This window comes from Macaca fascicularis, chromosome 12 (genome assembly GCF_037993035.2).
Source record: "Macaca fascicularis isolate 582-1 chromosome 12, T2T-MFA8v1.1".
NCBI classification, from domain to species: Eukaryota; Metazoa; Chordata; class Mammalia; order Primates; family Cercopithecidae; genus Macaca; species Macaca fascicularis.
In genome coordinates, this window is record NC_088386.1 from 1,449,686 (window position 1) to 1,466,470 (window position 16,785).

The 16,785-nt window shown below is 45.3% G+C and overlaps 1 protein-coding gene across 7 annotated transcripts in view; it reads right to left on the minus strand.

Annotated features, from left to right (window-relative positions):
* Positions 1 to 16,785, minus strand: part of FAM168B (family with sequence similarity 168 member B) — a 40,775-nt gene that overhangs the window by 14,465 nt on the left and 9,525 nt on the right. For all 7 annotated transcript variants that reach the window (XM_005572809.5, XM_005572810.5, XM_045366855.3 and 4 more), the window contains exons 2-3: positions 14,397 to 14,477; positions 9,601 to 9,684 (exon numbers count right to left, since the gene is read on the minus strand). In XM_005572809.5, the coding sequence (XP_005572866.1) occupies positions 9,601 to 9,684; positions 14,397 to 14,466 (154 nt within the window). In that variant the 5' untranslated portion in view covers positions 14,467 to 14,477. The remainder of the gene's footprint in view (positions 1 to 9,600; positions 9,685 to 14,396; positions 14,478 to 16,785) is intronic.

Sequence of the window (16,785 nt, forward strand, 5' to 3'; positions counted from 1 at the left end):
GCAGGAAGGGTTCTACAGCAGTCTGAAAGATGCTGATGTGGAAGATGGCCTGGCAGTAAGGCATAGGCTGGAAAAAAACAGTCAAACCATGCCACTGAACATGTTCAATCTATACAGCCAACGTGCAACAAGAAGTTACAATTCTATTTGATAACTGATTCACTAAAGAATGAGAAGAAAAAGGAAAAGCTATTAGAAGTTGTTAAAACAAGCAATAAACCCATGACCTACATCCATCAACATTGCTAATAAGAAAGTCCTTGACCTTTTCGTCACTGTTCGAACTGCAGAGAGAGCTCCGAGTGAAGAGAAGATACAAGCTGCCAACCTGAACGAACCTCTAATACAGAGTATAAAACCAAAGTAAGGAAAATCTGAGAACACCTCCCTTCAAAGAGGGAGTCTCTGAGTCAGAAGCGCTCATCTGGCCTACCACATCCACTGAAAAAGGTGAAGTCCTTTCTCAGGCTTCATTTCCTTAGGATACACAGTCGAGGCGCCCACCTATGATGTCTTCCTTTTCTTTTACTGAAAGCCTCAAGCAGCAGAAATCCCTTCAGCTAGCCCTAGGTTTCCCAATCCAATCACCCACGGTGTCTTTTTTGTTTTTGTTTTGAGACAGAGTCTCGCTGTGTTGCCCAGGTTGGAGTGCAGCGGTGCAATCTCAGCTCACTGCAATCTCTGCCTCCCAGGTTCAAGTGATTCTCCAACCTCAGCCTCCCGAGTAGCTGGGATTACAAGCGTGCACCACCATGCTCAGCTAATTTTTGTGTTTTTAGTAGAGACGGGATTCACCCATGTTGGCCAGGCTGGTCGCAAAGTCCTGATCTCAAGTGACCCACCGCATCTGGCCTACCCAAGGTGTCTTACAACACCTACCTCACATGCAGGTTTTGCTGAAGCAAAAGGAGCGACTGCTCCAAGAAGGAAGCATGCAATGCATGGGATGCTAAACCTGTGCATTTCACACATGCACATTTTACTTAAAACCAAAACCAAAAAGGAACTAAACAAATATTAATGATGTGCACGCTCAAGTTATTGAGGTGAGGTATACTGAGGCCCACAACTTACTCTGAAATGAAACCCATCAAAAAATAAGATGGACTGAAGGATGGATGGAGTAACGTGTATGTGATACAAGTAAAATGTTACTTGTAAAAGTTGACTTTAAAAAGTTTAATCGTAGAATCTTAGCATCCATATATAGATGATCACTGAAATTTCTGCAGCTTTTCTGTGATATCTGAAATTTTTTACAATAAAATGTTGAAAAAAGTCAACTACTTCTAATCAGACCAATAGTTATATATATATATATATATATATATATATATATATATATATATTTTTTTTTTTTTTTTTTTTTTTTTTTTGAGACGGAGTCTCACGCTGTTGCCCAGGCTGGAGTGCAGTGGCGCGATCTCGGCTCACTGCAAGCTCCGCCTCCCGGGTTCCCGCCATTCTCCTGCCTCAGCCTCCTGAGTAGCTGGGACTACAGGCGCCCGCCACCGCGCCCGGCTAATTTTTTGTATTTTTAGTAGAGACGGGGTTTCACTGTGGTCTCGATCTCCTGACCTTGTGATCCACCCGCCTCGGCCTCCCAAAGTGCTGGGATTACAGGCTTGAGCCACCGCGCCCGGCCTTAATATATATTATCTTACTGTTTTTTCTTATGACTGTGCGGCTATGTTCTAAGGCTCACCAGAAAACTCTGGTCTTGGCTTAGGCATGAATGTTACACCATCTTCTAGCCAGCATTTAAGAAAAGTGCATTTCAAGTAAGGCAAACAGGTCTCCCTATCAATTTAAGACTTAGTGTGGGGCCAAGAGCTATGGTGCACACCTGTAATCTCAACACTTTAGGAGGCCAAGATGGGAGGATAACCTGATTCCAAGAGTTCTGAGACTGGCCTGGGCAGCATAGCAAGACCTTGTCTCTACAAAATAAAGATGAGCCAGGCATGGTGGGGTGTACCTGTAGTCTCAGCGACCTAGGAGGCCAAGGCAGGAGGATCGCTCATTGAGTCCAGCAATTCTGGGTTACAATGAGCTATGATTGTACAACCACACTCCAGCCTGGGCGACTGAGCCAGACCCTGTCTCTAAGAACTAATAATTTTAAAAATTTTTTAAAAACTAAGTAAAAACAAAATTTTAATTAAAAATAAAGACTTAGTGGGTGCTTGTCACCTTCCTTAAGTTTTTTTTTTCATTCAGCACTAAGTCCACCATATCCCTCCATAGTAATTCAACAGGAACTTCACAAACTTCAAATAAACAAATATACACAATTACCTCATCGTACCCAAAACTATACACTGCCCCCTGAAATACCAAATTCATTCAGTGCTAGGTCTTTCCAAAACAACAGCTTTCCAGATTCTCCCTCCCCAAGAAGTCCGTCTGTGCCGATGCAAGCCACGCGGCGCGAAGAACAGAAGCTCCCTCCTTCCACTTTTACCAAACCTGCGAGCGACCCTGGCTGGGCCCTCAGGAAGGACATGCACAGGGTCACTGACTTTAGAATGCCAACTGTTCGGGAACCAGAAACTTTTTATTTAAATAGGTCATTTTTTTTCCCAAAAGTACTGTGTACCACACAGATTTTTATAATAATTTTTGAGTAAAAAAGACATTTATTTAGAAAATTTTTAAAATTCAGAAGCCTAAAGTACATGTGAGGAGAAAAGATCTGCACCAAAACACAGCATCATGAAATTTCTGAACACAAGAGGCAAAAATCCTACAGAGCAGCAAAGAAAAAACAATGTTACACTCAATCAGGCACCAACAAGGTATCCCAATTCTCAGCAGCAGTGGTGGAAGCTGGAAAGCCATTGAGCAAAGGCCTGAAAATTCTGGGGGGAAGTAACTGCTACTCTAGAATTCTACATCCAGACAAACCATCAACCAAGTGTGCGTGCAGAATAAAATGTTTGCAGACATGGAAAATCTCAAAATTGTGACTTTTCCATACTCTCCCAGGTGCTTACTGAAGAAAATCCCTTGCCAAAGACAGAGTAAACTAGGAAAAAAGAAAAGAACTCAGGCAGAAGGGAAAGGCAAAAGCAAGCCCTGGGATGATGAGGAAGAGTGACCCCCCAAGGGTCTGGCCCAGAGGACAACCAGTCCAGGTAAGAGAGAGGAAGGGAGGGCTTCAGAGCTCACCAGGAAAACACAACACACAGGTATCGGAAATTGCTAAGAAGAGATCTCAACACATCGGGGGTAGCTGGAGGTTTAAGTAACGCTATGGTCACAGAAACCTAATCAAATACACCAGGTAAGTACAGTATTAATTCCAGGGAAATCACAGTAGATGCAGAAGAAATTGCAACAGGGCACAGGACAACAGGATCGCCACATAGAGGACAGAGCTGTCAACAATGCTGATGTGACCACAATAACAGAACTGTGAAGGAAGGTAGGGGCAGCAAAGTGAGAAGTCAGTAAAGCAGTGCCACTTTACGAAAAGAAGCAGGGAACAGCAGAGACACGTCATGTCGACGCACGGAAATCACAAGCAAAAGCAGCTTTAAAGAATTAAAGAGCTCGAGTTTGCCCATGGGGAGTGAAACGGGGGGGCTCCCACAAGGGAGGAGGGAACTGCTACTGTTCATTTTAAAAAGCCTTTTGGAGCACTGCGATCTTTTACCTAAGTGAATGTAAACCTGTAAGAGGGAAAGAAACAGGCTCCACAGGACCTCACAGCCTATTAATATTCCAAAGACCATTCTCTCCTGCTTGGCTGCCATGCGTGAAGTTTAATTTTTAAACAAACCAAGGGTTTCATTTTATGGCTATAATTCTGAGTTCAAAAAGAAAAGAAATGCCAGGCGTGGGGGCTCATGTCTGTAATCCCAGCACTTTGGGAGGCTTAGGTGGGTGGATCACCTGAGGTCAGGAGTTCAAGACCAGCCTGACACACATGGAGAAACCCCATCTCTACTAAAATTACAAAAATTAGCCAGCGTGGTGGAGAGAGCCTGTAATTCCAGTTTCTCAGGAGGCTGAGGCAGGAGAATCGCTCTGCCTCCCGGGTTCAAGTGATTCTCCTGCCTCAGCCTCCCAAGTAGCTGGGACTATAGGTGCCCGCGACCACGCCTGGCTAATTCTTTTATTTTTAGTAGAGACAGGGTTTCACCGTGTTAGCCAGGATGGCCTCGATCTCCCGCCTCAGCCTCCCCAAGTGCTGGGATTACGGGCATGAGCCACAGCACCCAGCCAACATTTGTATCTTTTAAAAATAAGTGCTAATGTAATAAACATCTAAATCACCTTGTAAAGAACAGACTGTTTTGACAATTTCAGATCCTCATTACAAATACTAGTTATAGGTCCCTGTGACTCTAAGTGGGAGCAGAACAGAGGCCTCAGTGCGCTGGCCCAGCTGACATCTGTGCCTGATCATAGGCTTGGCGCTGAAATCCTCCCGTAACAAATCAAGGAGTTATCTATCTATTATTCCAATGCCAAAGGTGAAGTTAAACTACTTACCCAGGGAGTGACACAGCCAGGAGTATAAGCCACATCCAGCTAACTCCACAAACCAAAGCTCTGATTCCAAAAATGGACAGCGCAGTTGTATTAATTCATTCTCATACTACTAATAAAGAAATACCCGAGACTGGGTAATTTATAAAGGAAAGAGGTTTAATGGACTCACAGTTCCACATGGCTGGGAGGCCTCACAATCATGGTATAAGGCAAAGGAAGAGCAAAGGCACACCTTACACAGCGGCAGGCAAGAGAGCGTGTGCAGGGGAACTGCCCTTTATAAAACCATCAGATCTCATAAGACTTATTCAGTATCACGGGAACAGCACAGGAAAAATCCACCCCCATGATTCAATTACCTCCCACCAAGTCCCTCCAATGACACGTGGGGATTATGGGAGCTACAGTTCAAGATGAGATTTGGGTGGGGACACAGCCAAACCATATCACCACTCTTGATGTGTGCATACACAGCCTTGTTCAGGAGGACAAAATGAATGAATGACACCTTCTCCATTTCCAGATTCCGAAAAATAGAATTCTTCAGCAAAAGACATCTCATCACAAGGTTCTCAAGATTCCTCTTATGTTACAATTGGAAGAGGGCTAAGAAATACGTGGCATTTGGATTACAAAAGTGCTCTGGAAGCCAAACTCCACATATACAGCGTTGAAACCACAAGTCAGCATTGGGTACAAACTGGATGGCAAGAGAACCAAAAGGCAGATCAAGAAAGCAGCAGGGGCCGGGTGCAGTGGCTCACTCCTGTAATCCCAACACTTTGGGAGGTCAAGGTGAGAAGACTGCTTGAGCTCACGAACTTGAAACCAGCCTGGGCAATACAGTGAGACCCCATCTCTACAAACATTTTTTAAAAATTATCTAGGTGGGGTGACTTGTGCCTAAGGTTCCAGGTACTTGGGAAGCTGGGGCAGGAGGATCGCTTGGCCGTGAGCCAAGTTCATGCCACTGCACTGCAGCCTAGGCAACAAAGTGAGATCCTATCACACACACACACACACACACACACACACACAGAAAGAGAGAGAGAAAGCGAGAGAGACAGAGAGAAAGCAGCAGGAAGGGAGAAAAACTTCTCTTTTAAATTTTTTATACTGATAATTTTGGCTTGCTCATCAGAAACAGGGATAGGCTCACTGAAAAGGGAATTTAAAAATTCAAAACATGAGGCTGGGTGTTGTGGTTTATGCCTGTAATCCCAACAGTTTGGGAGGCTGTGTTGGGAAGATCCCCTGAACTCAGCAGAAAAACGCTGTAACTACCACTGGACTTCACCTTGGGTGAAACCACAAGACCCCCATCTCTTAAAAACAAACACCTAAGACATGAAAACAGAGAGGATCCCAGAAAAAGATGGGCACACAGCTGTGATCCAGACTCAGGTCAGATGGCCAACAACACTTGTGGGACATCAGAAAGACTTTCTTTTTTCTTTTTTTTTTTGAGACAGAGTCTCGCTCTGTCACCCAGGCTGGAGTGCAGTGGCGTGATCTTGGCTCACTGCAACCTCTGCCTCCCAGGTTCAACTGATTCTTCTGCCTCAGCCTTCCAAACAGCTGGGACTACAAGTGTGTGCCACTACACTTGGATAATTTTTGTATTTTTAGTAGAGACAGGGTCTCACCATATTGGCCAGGCTGGTCTTGAATTCCTGGCCTCAAGTGTTCTGCCCACCTTGGCATCCCAAAGTGCTAGGATTACAGGCATGAACCACCGTGCCTGGCTGCCTTGTATTTTTCATCCACCAATTTCACAGCTTCTCCTACAAGACCAGAAGATCTGGCACTGGTGCGCCAGCAGTCTGGCACCCAACAACTGCCTGACACCCGTCAGCGGATGCCCCTCTAAACAAGGCAGGCCATTTGGGCAGCTGCAGTTGCTACCTGCCTGTCCCTGCTTCTGGATTACAGAACAATTTGAGAGCAGTCTTGGAAAAGGGACAACACAGGCCTTACCTCCCTATGAGAAAGGAGAGATGTTCAAGAAGATGGGTGACAAGCTGGGTATGGTAGCTCACGGCTATAATATCCCAGTACTTTGGGAGGCTGAGGCAGGAGGATCACTTAAGCCCAGGAGTTTGGGACCAGTCTAGGCAACACAGTGAGACCCATCTCTACAAAAAAATAGAAAAATTAGCTGGGTGTGGTGGTGTGCACCTGTAATTCCAGCTACTCGGGAGGCTGAGGGGCGAGCATTGCTCGAGCCTGGAAAGTTGAAGGTGCAGTGAGGTGTGACTGCACCACTGCACTGCAGCCTGGGCGACAGAGCAAGACCTCGTCTCAAAATAATAATGAGATGGGTGGCACATGTTCCACAGGGTGGCCCCCAGAGGCGCCCAAGGTGGGAAGTTGTCAGCAGCACTCGGCCTCCAAACACCACCCTGCCTCTGCGAGGCAGTGCTGCACATTTTTGGCAAGAACAGCTCTGTCAGCCTGAAATAAACTCAAGGTTCTTCTTGTAAAATAAAAAAGCTGAAAGTTTTAAGTACATTTTCACACTGATTTGTGCCTCCATGAAGACATGAGTAAAAGTGGGCTACCTCTGAAAATCCTAAAAGAGTAACTAATGTTATGGTGGTCTACAGCATGATTATCACATGCCACATTCATACGTATGCCGAGGATACAAACTTCAATCCATTCCTACCATCACACACAAAAATTAACTCCAAATGGGTCACAGACATAAATGAAAAACCTACAAGTGTAAAACTTCTACAAGAAAAAAGAAGAAAATATTTGTGAAGTTAGGTTACACAGGTTTCTTTTTTTTTTTTTTTTTTTGAGACAGTCTCGCCACCCTGTAGCCCAGGCTGGAGTGCAGTGGCGGGATCTCAGCTCACTGCAAGCTCCGCCTCCCGGGTTCTCACCATGCTCCTGCCTCAGCCTCCCGAGTAGCTGGGACTACAGGTGCCCACCACCATGCCCAGCTAATTTTTTGTATTTTTAGTAAAGAGCGGGTTTCACCGTGTAAGCCAGGGCGGTCTTGATCTCCTGACCTCATGATCAGCAGGCCTCGGCCTCCCAAAGTGCTGGGATGACAGCTGTGAGCCACTGCGCCCAGCCAAGTTATACAAGTTTCTTAAGTATGGTACCAAAAAGCATGATCCATAAAACGACTAACCCTCATCAAACATTTTTTTGAGACGGAGTCTCACCCTGTCACCCAGGCTGGAGTGCAATGGCATGATCTCAGCTCACTGCAACCTCTGCCTCCTGGATTGAAGCAATTCTCCTGCCTCAGCCTCCTGAGTAGCTGGGATTACAGGAGCGCAACTCCAAGCCCAGCTAATTTTTGTATTTTTAGTAGAGACAGGGTTTCACCATGTTGGCCAGGCTGGTCTCGAACTCCTGACCTCGTGATCTGCCCACCTCCGCCTCCCAAATTGCTGGGATTACAGACGTGAGCCACCGCGCCTGGCCCAAACTTTTAAAACCACTTTTAAAGACACTGTTAGAAGAATGAAAAAGCCACAGACTGGGAAAAAACATGCATATATCTGGTAAGAACTCTCAAAACTCAATGATAAAAAAACAATAACCGACATACAATAAAAGCTGTATACAAATTCTTCACCAAAGTCACACAGAAGGCAAATACGCACATGAAAAGATACTGCTACACATTCACTAGAATGGCTAGAATTAAAAAGACTGACCACACCAAGTGTTGTTAAGGATGTGGAGGAACTGCAACTCACAAACACTGCTGGCAGGAATGTAAAATGGTACCACCATTTCGGAAGACAGTTTGGCAGTTCCTCACAAAGTTAAATACACACCTGCCATAATAACCAGCCACTCGAATCCTCTGTATTTATTACTCAAGAGGAATCAAAGCATATGTTCACACAATAAACTGCATGTAAATATTAACAGCATTTTCATTTCTAATAGCCCAAAACTGCAAATAACCCAAACGTTCATCACATGGTACATGGATAAGCAAACTGAAATATTTATTTCCATACAACAAAATACTACATAACAATAAAAAGGAATGAACTACGGATACACACTATGAGACGGATGGTTCTTTCAAGGCAAAACACAAAAGGAAAACCACTCTAAAGGGGAAAAAATGGGCCAATGTGGCAAACAGCCAGGGACTGAAAGTCGAGACTCTTGGCATAACTGTGTCTTATAGTCATGGGAAACCACTGAGAAAAACTCATCTGGGAGCATCGCTCTGGTTTAAATGGGAAGAACACTAACCCAGGGAGAGAAAGCTCGGGAGCATGACAACCAAGTCAAGAAGGTTTTTTTCAGGCTGTGAACTACAGGCTGAACAAGGGTAGTCATAGTAGAAATGGAAAGGAAGAGATGGATGTAAGGACAGAACATAAAGGCAGAATTTCATGATCCACAAAACTGGAAGAATTTGGGGAAAGGACACTGCTATTGTGTCCTCCTCTGTCAGAGTTAACTGTGTTAGGCTAGTGTGAGGGACAAAAGTTGCCCCAGCAGGATTAAGGCCACACCACAGCCTCAGATCAGAGTGTGCACCACCACTGCTGCGGGTGAAAAAAGTCCAAAAGGAAAACACCGGAAAGTGCAGGCTCCCAGGAGGAAATCCCACTAAATAACCAATCTCCTCACGATTCAGACCCAAACCAATTCCACTTTCAATAGTAACAGTGATTTCCAAAATCTAAAAATATTCATATATACCTTACATGGAAAATAATACTTTTTAAAAAAATATGATCAGAGTGCTAAAGTAGTCAAATAAAAAATTATCTCTAAAAACATTAACATAGAAATTCCACCTGTTAGCATGGCAAGAGTCTTCAGTTTCTAGTAGGTGATACTACTTCATGAAGAGATGCTCTGGCAGAGTTAACTCTAACAACCTAGTGATTACAGATTTGCCTTGTGGGAGGACATGAGAAACACAGTATATAAAGCTTTAGTGCAGTGAGAATTAAGCTTTTGTTGCACTTATCAACAGGCTAATTTAATGAACTTGAGAAATCGACTCAACCAAGTCCTAATTCTATACCCACCCTTCTCAAAATCCATCCCTTGACTTTTCTCTCCCAGCTGTACGTACAAAGCATTTTATCACCCAGCACATACCTGTTTGGAAGGTAGGATTTGCTCCAGGATACATGTTAGGAGAATAGGCAGGAGCTGCTGCTGCATAGCCCATGGGAAAACCAGCTGAAGAAAAATACAGAACAATCTCATGTCATCAACTGAAGCAGTGACACACAATCACCAGAGTTCCTGCAAAGCCATCGCTCTTACCTTTGTCCCCAGAACTCCACGGACTGACTTAAGCAGCCCCGAGAGCACTATGTGTGGCCAACGATGTGTCTCTAGTTGTCTTCTTCCCATAGAACTTTGTTTTTTGTTGTTGTCGTCTTTTGAGACAGAGTTTTGCTTTCGTCGCCCAGGCTGGAGTGCAATGGCACGATCTTGGCTCACTGCAACCTCTGCCTCCCAGGTTCAAGCAATTCTCCTGCCTCAGCCTTCCGAGGAGCTTACAGGTGCATGCCAACACACCTAATTTTTGTACTTTTACTAGAGACGGAGTTTCATCACATCAGCCAGGCTGGTCTCAAACTCCTGACTTCAGGTGATCCACCCACCTCAGCCTCCCATTACAGGTGTGAGAACTGCGCCTGGCTTTCCCTCAGAATTTTGATAGGTCACAATTATATATTTTATTTTTTATTTTGGGGGGGAAAGAGTTTCACTCTTGTTGCCCAGGCTAAAATGCAGTGGCACGATCTCGGCTCACTGCAACCTCCGTTTCAAGCGATTCTCCTGCCTCAGCCTTCTGAGTAGCTGGGATTACAGGTGTTTACCACCAGGCCTGGCTAATTTTCGTATTTTTAGGAGAGACGGGGTTTCACCATGTTGACCAGGCTGGTCTTGAACTCCTGACCTCATGATCCACCTACCTTGGCCTCTCAAAGTGCTGGGATTACAGGCGTAAGCCACAGTGCCCAGCTTCAATTATAACATTTCTGGAAGTTTCATTCCAAACTCTAAATCACATAATTACTTAACAAGAGGCCGGGCGCGGTGGCTCAAGCCTGTAATCCCAGCACTTTGGGAGGCCGAGACGGGCGGATCACGAGGTCAGGAGATCGAGACCATCCTGGGTAACACAGTGAAACCCTGTCTCTACTAAAAATACAAAAACTTAGCCGGGCGAGGTGGCAGGCGCCTGTAGTCCCAGCTACTCGGGAGGCTGAGGCAGGAGAATGGCGTGAACCCGGGAGGCGGAGCTTGCAGTGAGCTGAGATCCGGCCACTGCACTCCAGCCTGGGTGACAGAGCGAGACTCCGTCTCAAAAAAAAAAAAAAAAAAATTACTTAACAAGAGTAATAAGGGTGCTAAGGGTATCACGCACTAGGTCCTGTTACCCTCATCTGACTTCACGGCACAAAGTCTGGAAGAATCACTTGAACCCGGGAGATGGAGATTGCAGTGAGCTGAGATTGTGCCACTGCGCTCCAGCCTGGGCGATGTCCAGCGAGACTGTCTCAAAAAAATAAAAATAAAAAAAATAAAAGTGGTATAATCTTTATAATAAGCACTAAAAGAATAGTAAAATAATTTTTTTTTTTGAGACAGAGTTTCATTTTTGTTGCCTAGGCTAGAGTGTGACGATGCTATCTTGGCTCACTGCAACCTCCGCCTCCCAGGTTCAAGCGATTCTCCTGACTCAGCCTCCCGAGTAGCTGGTATTACACATCCGGCTAATTTTTTGTATTTCTAGTAGAGATAGGGTTTCACTATGTTGACCAGGCTGATCTTGAACTCCGGACCTCAGGTGATTCGCCTGCCCCAGCCTCTCAAAAATTACTGGGATTACAGGCACGAGCCACCACGCCCAGCTATAAAAGAACTGTTTATAAGTTAATGAAGAATTAAATGAACAGGTTGGGCACGGGCAGAGAAACTCCATCTCAAAAAAATAAAAAGGAAGAAAGCATTTTGAGGAAGAGTTACTTTTTTCCATTAAATGTAAACAAAAAGAAAAGTTATAGACCAGACTCTCCATTGGCCAGTAAGAGTACAAAGTTGCATAAAAGCATTTTCCTTTCTCATATCTTCTTAGCTTTTGGCAGTGAAGTTTCAAAATTACAGAAATCTTCCTTTAAACGTGTTTTGTAGACCAAAAATAAAAAAAGCCTAAAAAAGTGTTTTACTCCAATTCTCTTGACCAGTCAGTAAATGACAGCCCACACGGCAATTTCAGCACACTGCCTGTTGTCGCGGTTTCACTGGAACACGCACACCCTTACATGCTCAGTATTATCTATGGCTGCTTTTGTGCTACGAAGGCAGAGTTGAGCGGTTGTGATGACAGAGATGGTATGATCCACAAAGCGTAAAATATTTTTATCTAGACCTTTATCTAACTTACCAATCCCTGCTTTTGACTAACCAAACAGCAGGAGCAAAATGCACATACCTCAGCATCCTCACAGCTTTGCACAAAACTGGTGATTACAAGAGGCAATCCTTGTCTTATTGTACTGATGAGAACCGTAAGCGTGTGCTAATACCATTGGTTTTGGCCATTCCTCTGGCTCCAGCTGCACTCAGGATCCTCCTTAGCTATTTAAAACACTGTTTAAACTGGTGTTGACACAGCTCATCACTAAATTATCCTTCATCAATTCTGGAAAATTCTGTCACTGCTTTTTCTTTTTCTTTTTTTTTTTTTGAGATGGAGTCTTGCTCTGTTGCCCAGGCTGGAGTGCAGTGGCACGATCTCTGCTCACTGCAAGCTCCACCTCCCGGGTTCTTGCCATTCTCCTGCCTCAGCCTCCTGAGCAGCTGGGACGACTGGCTCCCGCCACCACGCCTGGCTAATGTTTTTGTATTTTTAGTAGAGACGGGGTTTCACCGTGTTAGCCAGGATGGTCTCCATCTCCTGACCTCGTGATCTACCCACCTCGGCCTCCCAAAGTGCTGGGATTACAGGCGTGGGCCACCGCGCCCGGCCTGCCACTCCTTTTCTTATGGTTTCTCTACTCAGTCCTGGAGAAGAGCTCCAGATGTTTCTTTTTTTTTTTTTTTTTTTTGAGACAGAGTCTTGCTCTGTTGCCCAGGCTGGAGTGCAGTGGCGCAATCTTGGCTCACTGCAAGCTCCGCCTCCCGGGTTCACGCCATTCTCCTGGCTCAGCCTCCCGTGTACCTGGGACTACAGGTGCCCGCCACTGCACCCGGCTAATTTTTTGTATTTTTAGTGTAGATGGGGGTTTCACCATGTTAGCCAGGATGGTCTCGATCTCCTGACCTCGTGATCCTCCCATCTCAGCCTCCCAAAGTGCTGGGATTACAGGCGTGAGCCACCGCGCCCGGCCAGTTTCTTTACTGTTGTTTTCCTGCCTTTCCTTATGTTGCATTCTGGTTTCTTCTCTCCACAAGTGTTTTGTCTTGACATTAACCTGAAACTTGTTCATACGCCATTTTGTTTCATTTCTTAAAGTTCCAGCTAGTTCTTTTTTCCCAGCATCTTGTTCCCCTCTTATGTTTCTGATTCTTTCTATCTACAATTCTTCTAAATTTGTCCACGTGACATAGTTTCTACCTGATGGTTCTTCTCCTGCAGTCTGTCATGGGTGGTGCCTCTTACTTGATGGGAGGCATCCCATGCTAGCAGGCAGAACTTTGCCTGCAGGAAGCCCACGCAACCTGGGTTGTGAACATACGCCCCCACAGCAGTTCTGCATTCGCTGCTGTCAGATGCTCCAGGAGTAACGAAGCCTGGAGACTATTTTTACGTTAATTTCTCAACTTCTGAACCCCTGGGGAGTATAATACAAGCTAGAGCCCCAAACATCTCTGAATGCTTACAAAGTCTTAGTAAGGATCTCCCCCTGTTCTCAGAGCCCAAGCATCCAAACTTCCTTATGGGGCCACTGGATGACTAGACTGTTTAGTCTATCTCTTTGGTGGGGAGTATCCCTCTCCAGAGGGGCGAGAATGATTGATAAGAAGTCTCACTTCCATTCCCTGTTGCAAGGGTCCTAAGACTCAGTCTCTACCCCCATGTGGGTTGCTAAAACCCACAAATAGCACATGTCCCCAGGAGAGGCAGGACATTAGTTCAAAGGCCAGGAGAGCTGAGTTTAACAGGGCTTTCACGTTTGACCCCAGCTATCTCTCTTACCTCCTGCAAGTTCAGTTATACATTTGTAAAATGTTTTATTTCATTTTCTGAGAGTCTTACAGCAACAAAGTTTTGGGGTTATCTCTTCTATCATATTATCAGAACCCAAACTGAAACTGTATCATCACAAATAACTACTCCTTGTGCAAAGTCACCAAAGGGAACAACCATTTGTTATTTTTGACCAACCAGCTCTCGTTCCCTCAATATCCATTTCCTTGCAACCTTCACTTGCAGTCCATATTTGACTAGCTGACTCCACCAAAGGGATGTGGATCAGGCCTAAGTCAATCAGCAGACTCCCCTTTATGGACCAGGGAGAGACGCTGAGTTTAATCAGAACAAAGCCCAGAACTGGTTTGAACAGAGAACAAGCAGCCCCATCGGGCTTTCCTGTAGGGTGAAGGTAAAGAGGCTCTTAGTGAGGGACTACTGCGAGGGGCCTGAACTTCAGAGACCACAATGAGAAGGAATGGGACCTGTGACCAACACTAAGTTAACACTGAGGAAGTGAAGCTGAGACCAGGAGGTAGAGAAACTACATCCTGGTCCCAACTGCTGGAGCCACTAGATCAAGTTTTGACCAAATCCAGTCCTACCACTTGATTGTTTACTTCCAGGTATTTTCTTTCTTGTCTAAGCCACTTAGAGCTACGTTTGTCAATAAAAAAAAGTGACATGAAAATATACCACGTATTCAAAGTTCAAAAATGAAAACAAAATTGTACTTGCTTACCTGGATAACCAATTCCTTTGGCATTTGCATAGGGAACCCCAGAAGATCCAGGACTATAAACCGGATTCATGATTGCAAAAACTAAAAGAAAAAAAAGGCGATTTAGCCAAGCACTTTTGCCCTCTGATTGTTCTCCAGTACCAGTCCTAAAAAAGCAGGCAGCTAGAGTGCTTTCTCTGTGCTGCTTATAAAACAATACATTTCATGCTGTCCACAACCAGCAGAGAACAAAAAAGGGACACTCAATGTCCTAATGGGTGCCAAACCAGGGCATGATAAACTTTTCTTCACACTTCTCCTCAGTCCATCAGAAGCTAAGGATTAAAAATTGTTAGCTCTATGTTCACTAAAAACAAGGGGAAAGGCCAGGTACGGTGGCGCACAACTGTAATCCCAGCACTTTGGGAGGCCGAGGTGGGCAGATCACCTGAGGTCAGGAGTGTGAGACCAGCCTGGCCAACATGGTGAAACTCCATCTCTACTAAAAATACAAAAATTGGCCGGGCATGGTAGCTCATGCCTGTAATCTCAGCACTTTGGGAGGCCGAGGTGGAGGGATCACTAGGTCAGGAGATCGAGACCATCCTGGCCAACATGGTGAAACCCCATCTCTACTAAAAATACAAAAACTAGCTGGTCGTCGTGGCGCGCGCCTGTAATCCAGCTGCTCAGGAGGCTAAGGGAGGAGAATCGCCTGAACCAGGTAGTCGGAGGTTGCAGTGCGCCAAGATCACACCACTGCACTCCAGGCTGGCTACAGAGCAAGACTCCATCTCAAAAACAAAACAAAACAAAAACAAAACAAAAATTAGCCAACTGTGGTGACACACACCTGTAATCCCAGCTACTTGGGAGGCCGAGGCACAAGAATCACTTGAATCCAGGAGGTAGAAATGGCAGTGAGCCAAGCTCGTGCCACTGCACTCCAAGGTGGGCAACAGAGCCAGACTTTGTCGCAAAAAAAACAAGCGGAAAATTCTACAAGTAACCAAAATGTTCTCCTAACGGAGGACAGTTAACCAAGATATATCCAGGACATGAAGTAGCAGGCAGCTGCTTTTCATGAAATGTTTAAAAACAGAATAATACAATGTTAAGTGAAAACAAAGTAGGGTATTACAATGCATCCTGCACTACACAGTATGATCCCAAATAAACACCTATATGTATAAAGATGTGTATCCCTGCACAAACAGAAAAAAAGTCTCAAAGGAAATATATAAAAATATGAACAGTGACTGACTCTAGACAGGAGTGGATTTAGTGTTCCTTCTGCAGTTTCCTGTATTTATTTACTATTATTATTTTTTTTTTTTCTCAGACAGAGTCTCGCTCTGTCGCCAGGCTGGAGGCACAATCTCAGCTCACTGCAACTCTACCTCCCAGGTTTAAGTGATTCTCCTGCCTCAGCCTCCCATGTAGCTGGGACTACAAGCGTGTGCCACCACACCCAGCTAATTTTTGTATTTTTAGTAGAGACGGGGTTTCACCATGTTAGCCAGGACAGTCTCATCTCTTGACCTCGTGATCCGCCCACCTCAGCCTCCCAAAGTGCTGGGACTGTATTTCTTCCCCCCGCCCCCTACCCCACCCCAAAACAGGGTCTTGCTCTGTTGCCCAGGTTGGAGTTCAGTGGCACAATCTCAGCTCACTGCAACCTTGACCTCCTGGGTGCAAGTGATTATCCCACCTCAGCCTCCCTAGTAGCTGGGACTACAGGTATGGTGCCACCATACCTGGCTAGGTTTTGTGTGTGTGTGTGTGTGTGTGTGTGTGTGTGTTTTAAATAGAGATGAGGTTTCATCATGTTGCCCAGGCTGGTTTTAAACTCCTGGGCCCAAGAGATCCACCCACCTCAGCTTCTTGAGTAGATGGGACTACAGGTGTGTGCCACCATGCCACACTAGTTTCCTGTATTTCTTTTTTTTTTTTTTTTTGAGACGGAGTCTCGCTCTGTCTCCCAGGCTGGAGTGCAGTGGCGGGATCTCAGCTCACTGCAAGCTCCGCCTCCCGGGTTTACGCCATTCTCCTGCCTCAGCCTCCCAAGTAGCTGGGACTACAGTCGCCACCTCGCCCGGCTAGATTTTTGTATTTTTTAGTAGAGATGGGGTTTCACCGTGTTAGCCAGGATGGTCTTGATCTCCTGACCTCGTGATCCGCCCGTCTCGGCCTCCCAAAGTGCTGGGATTACAGGCTTGAGCCACCGCGCCCGGCCAGTTTCCTGTATTTCTTTAAAAATTTGTTAAATTTTTTTTCCCAATAAAGACTAATTGGTTACAGCCCAGCAACTCTATTAATCCATTCAATGTTTTATCATCCATAAATATTTCCTTTTCCTGACAAGTTCAATAACTTGTACAGCCACAACCAGGACTCCATCCCTTCCCCA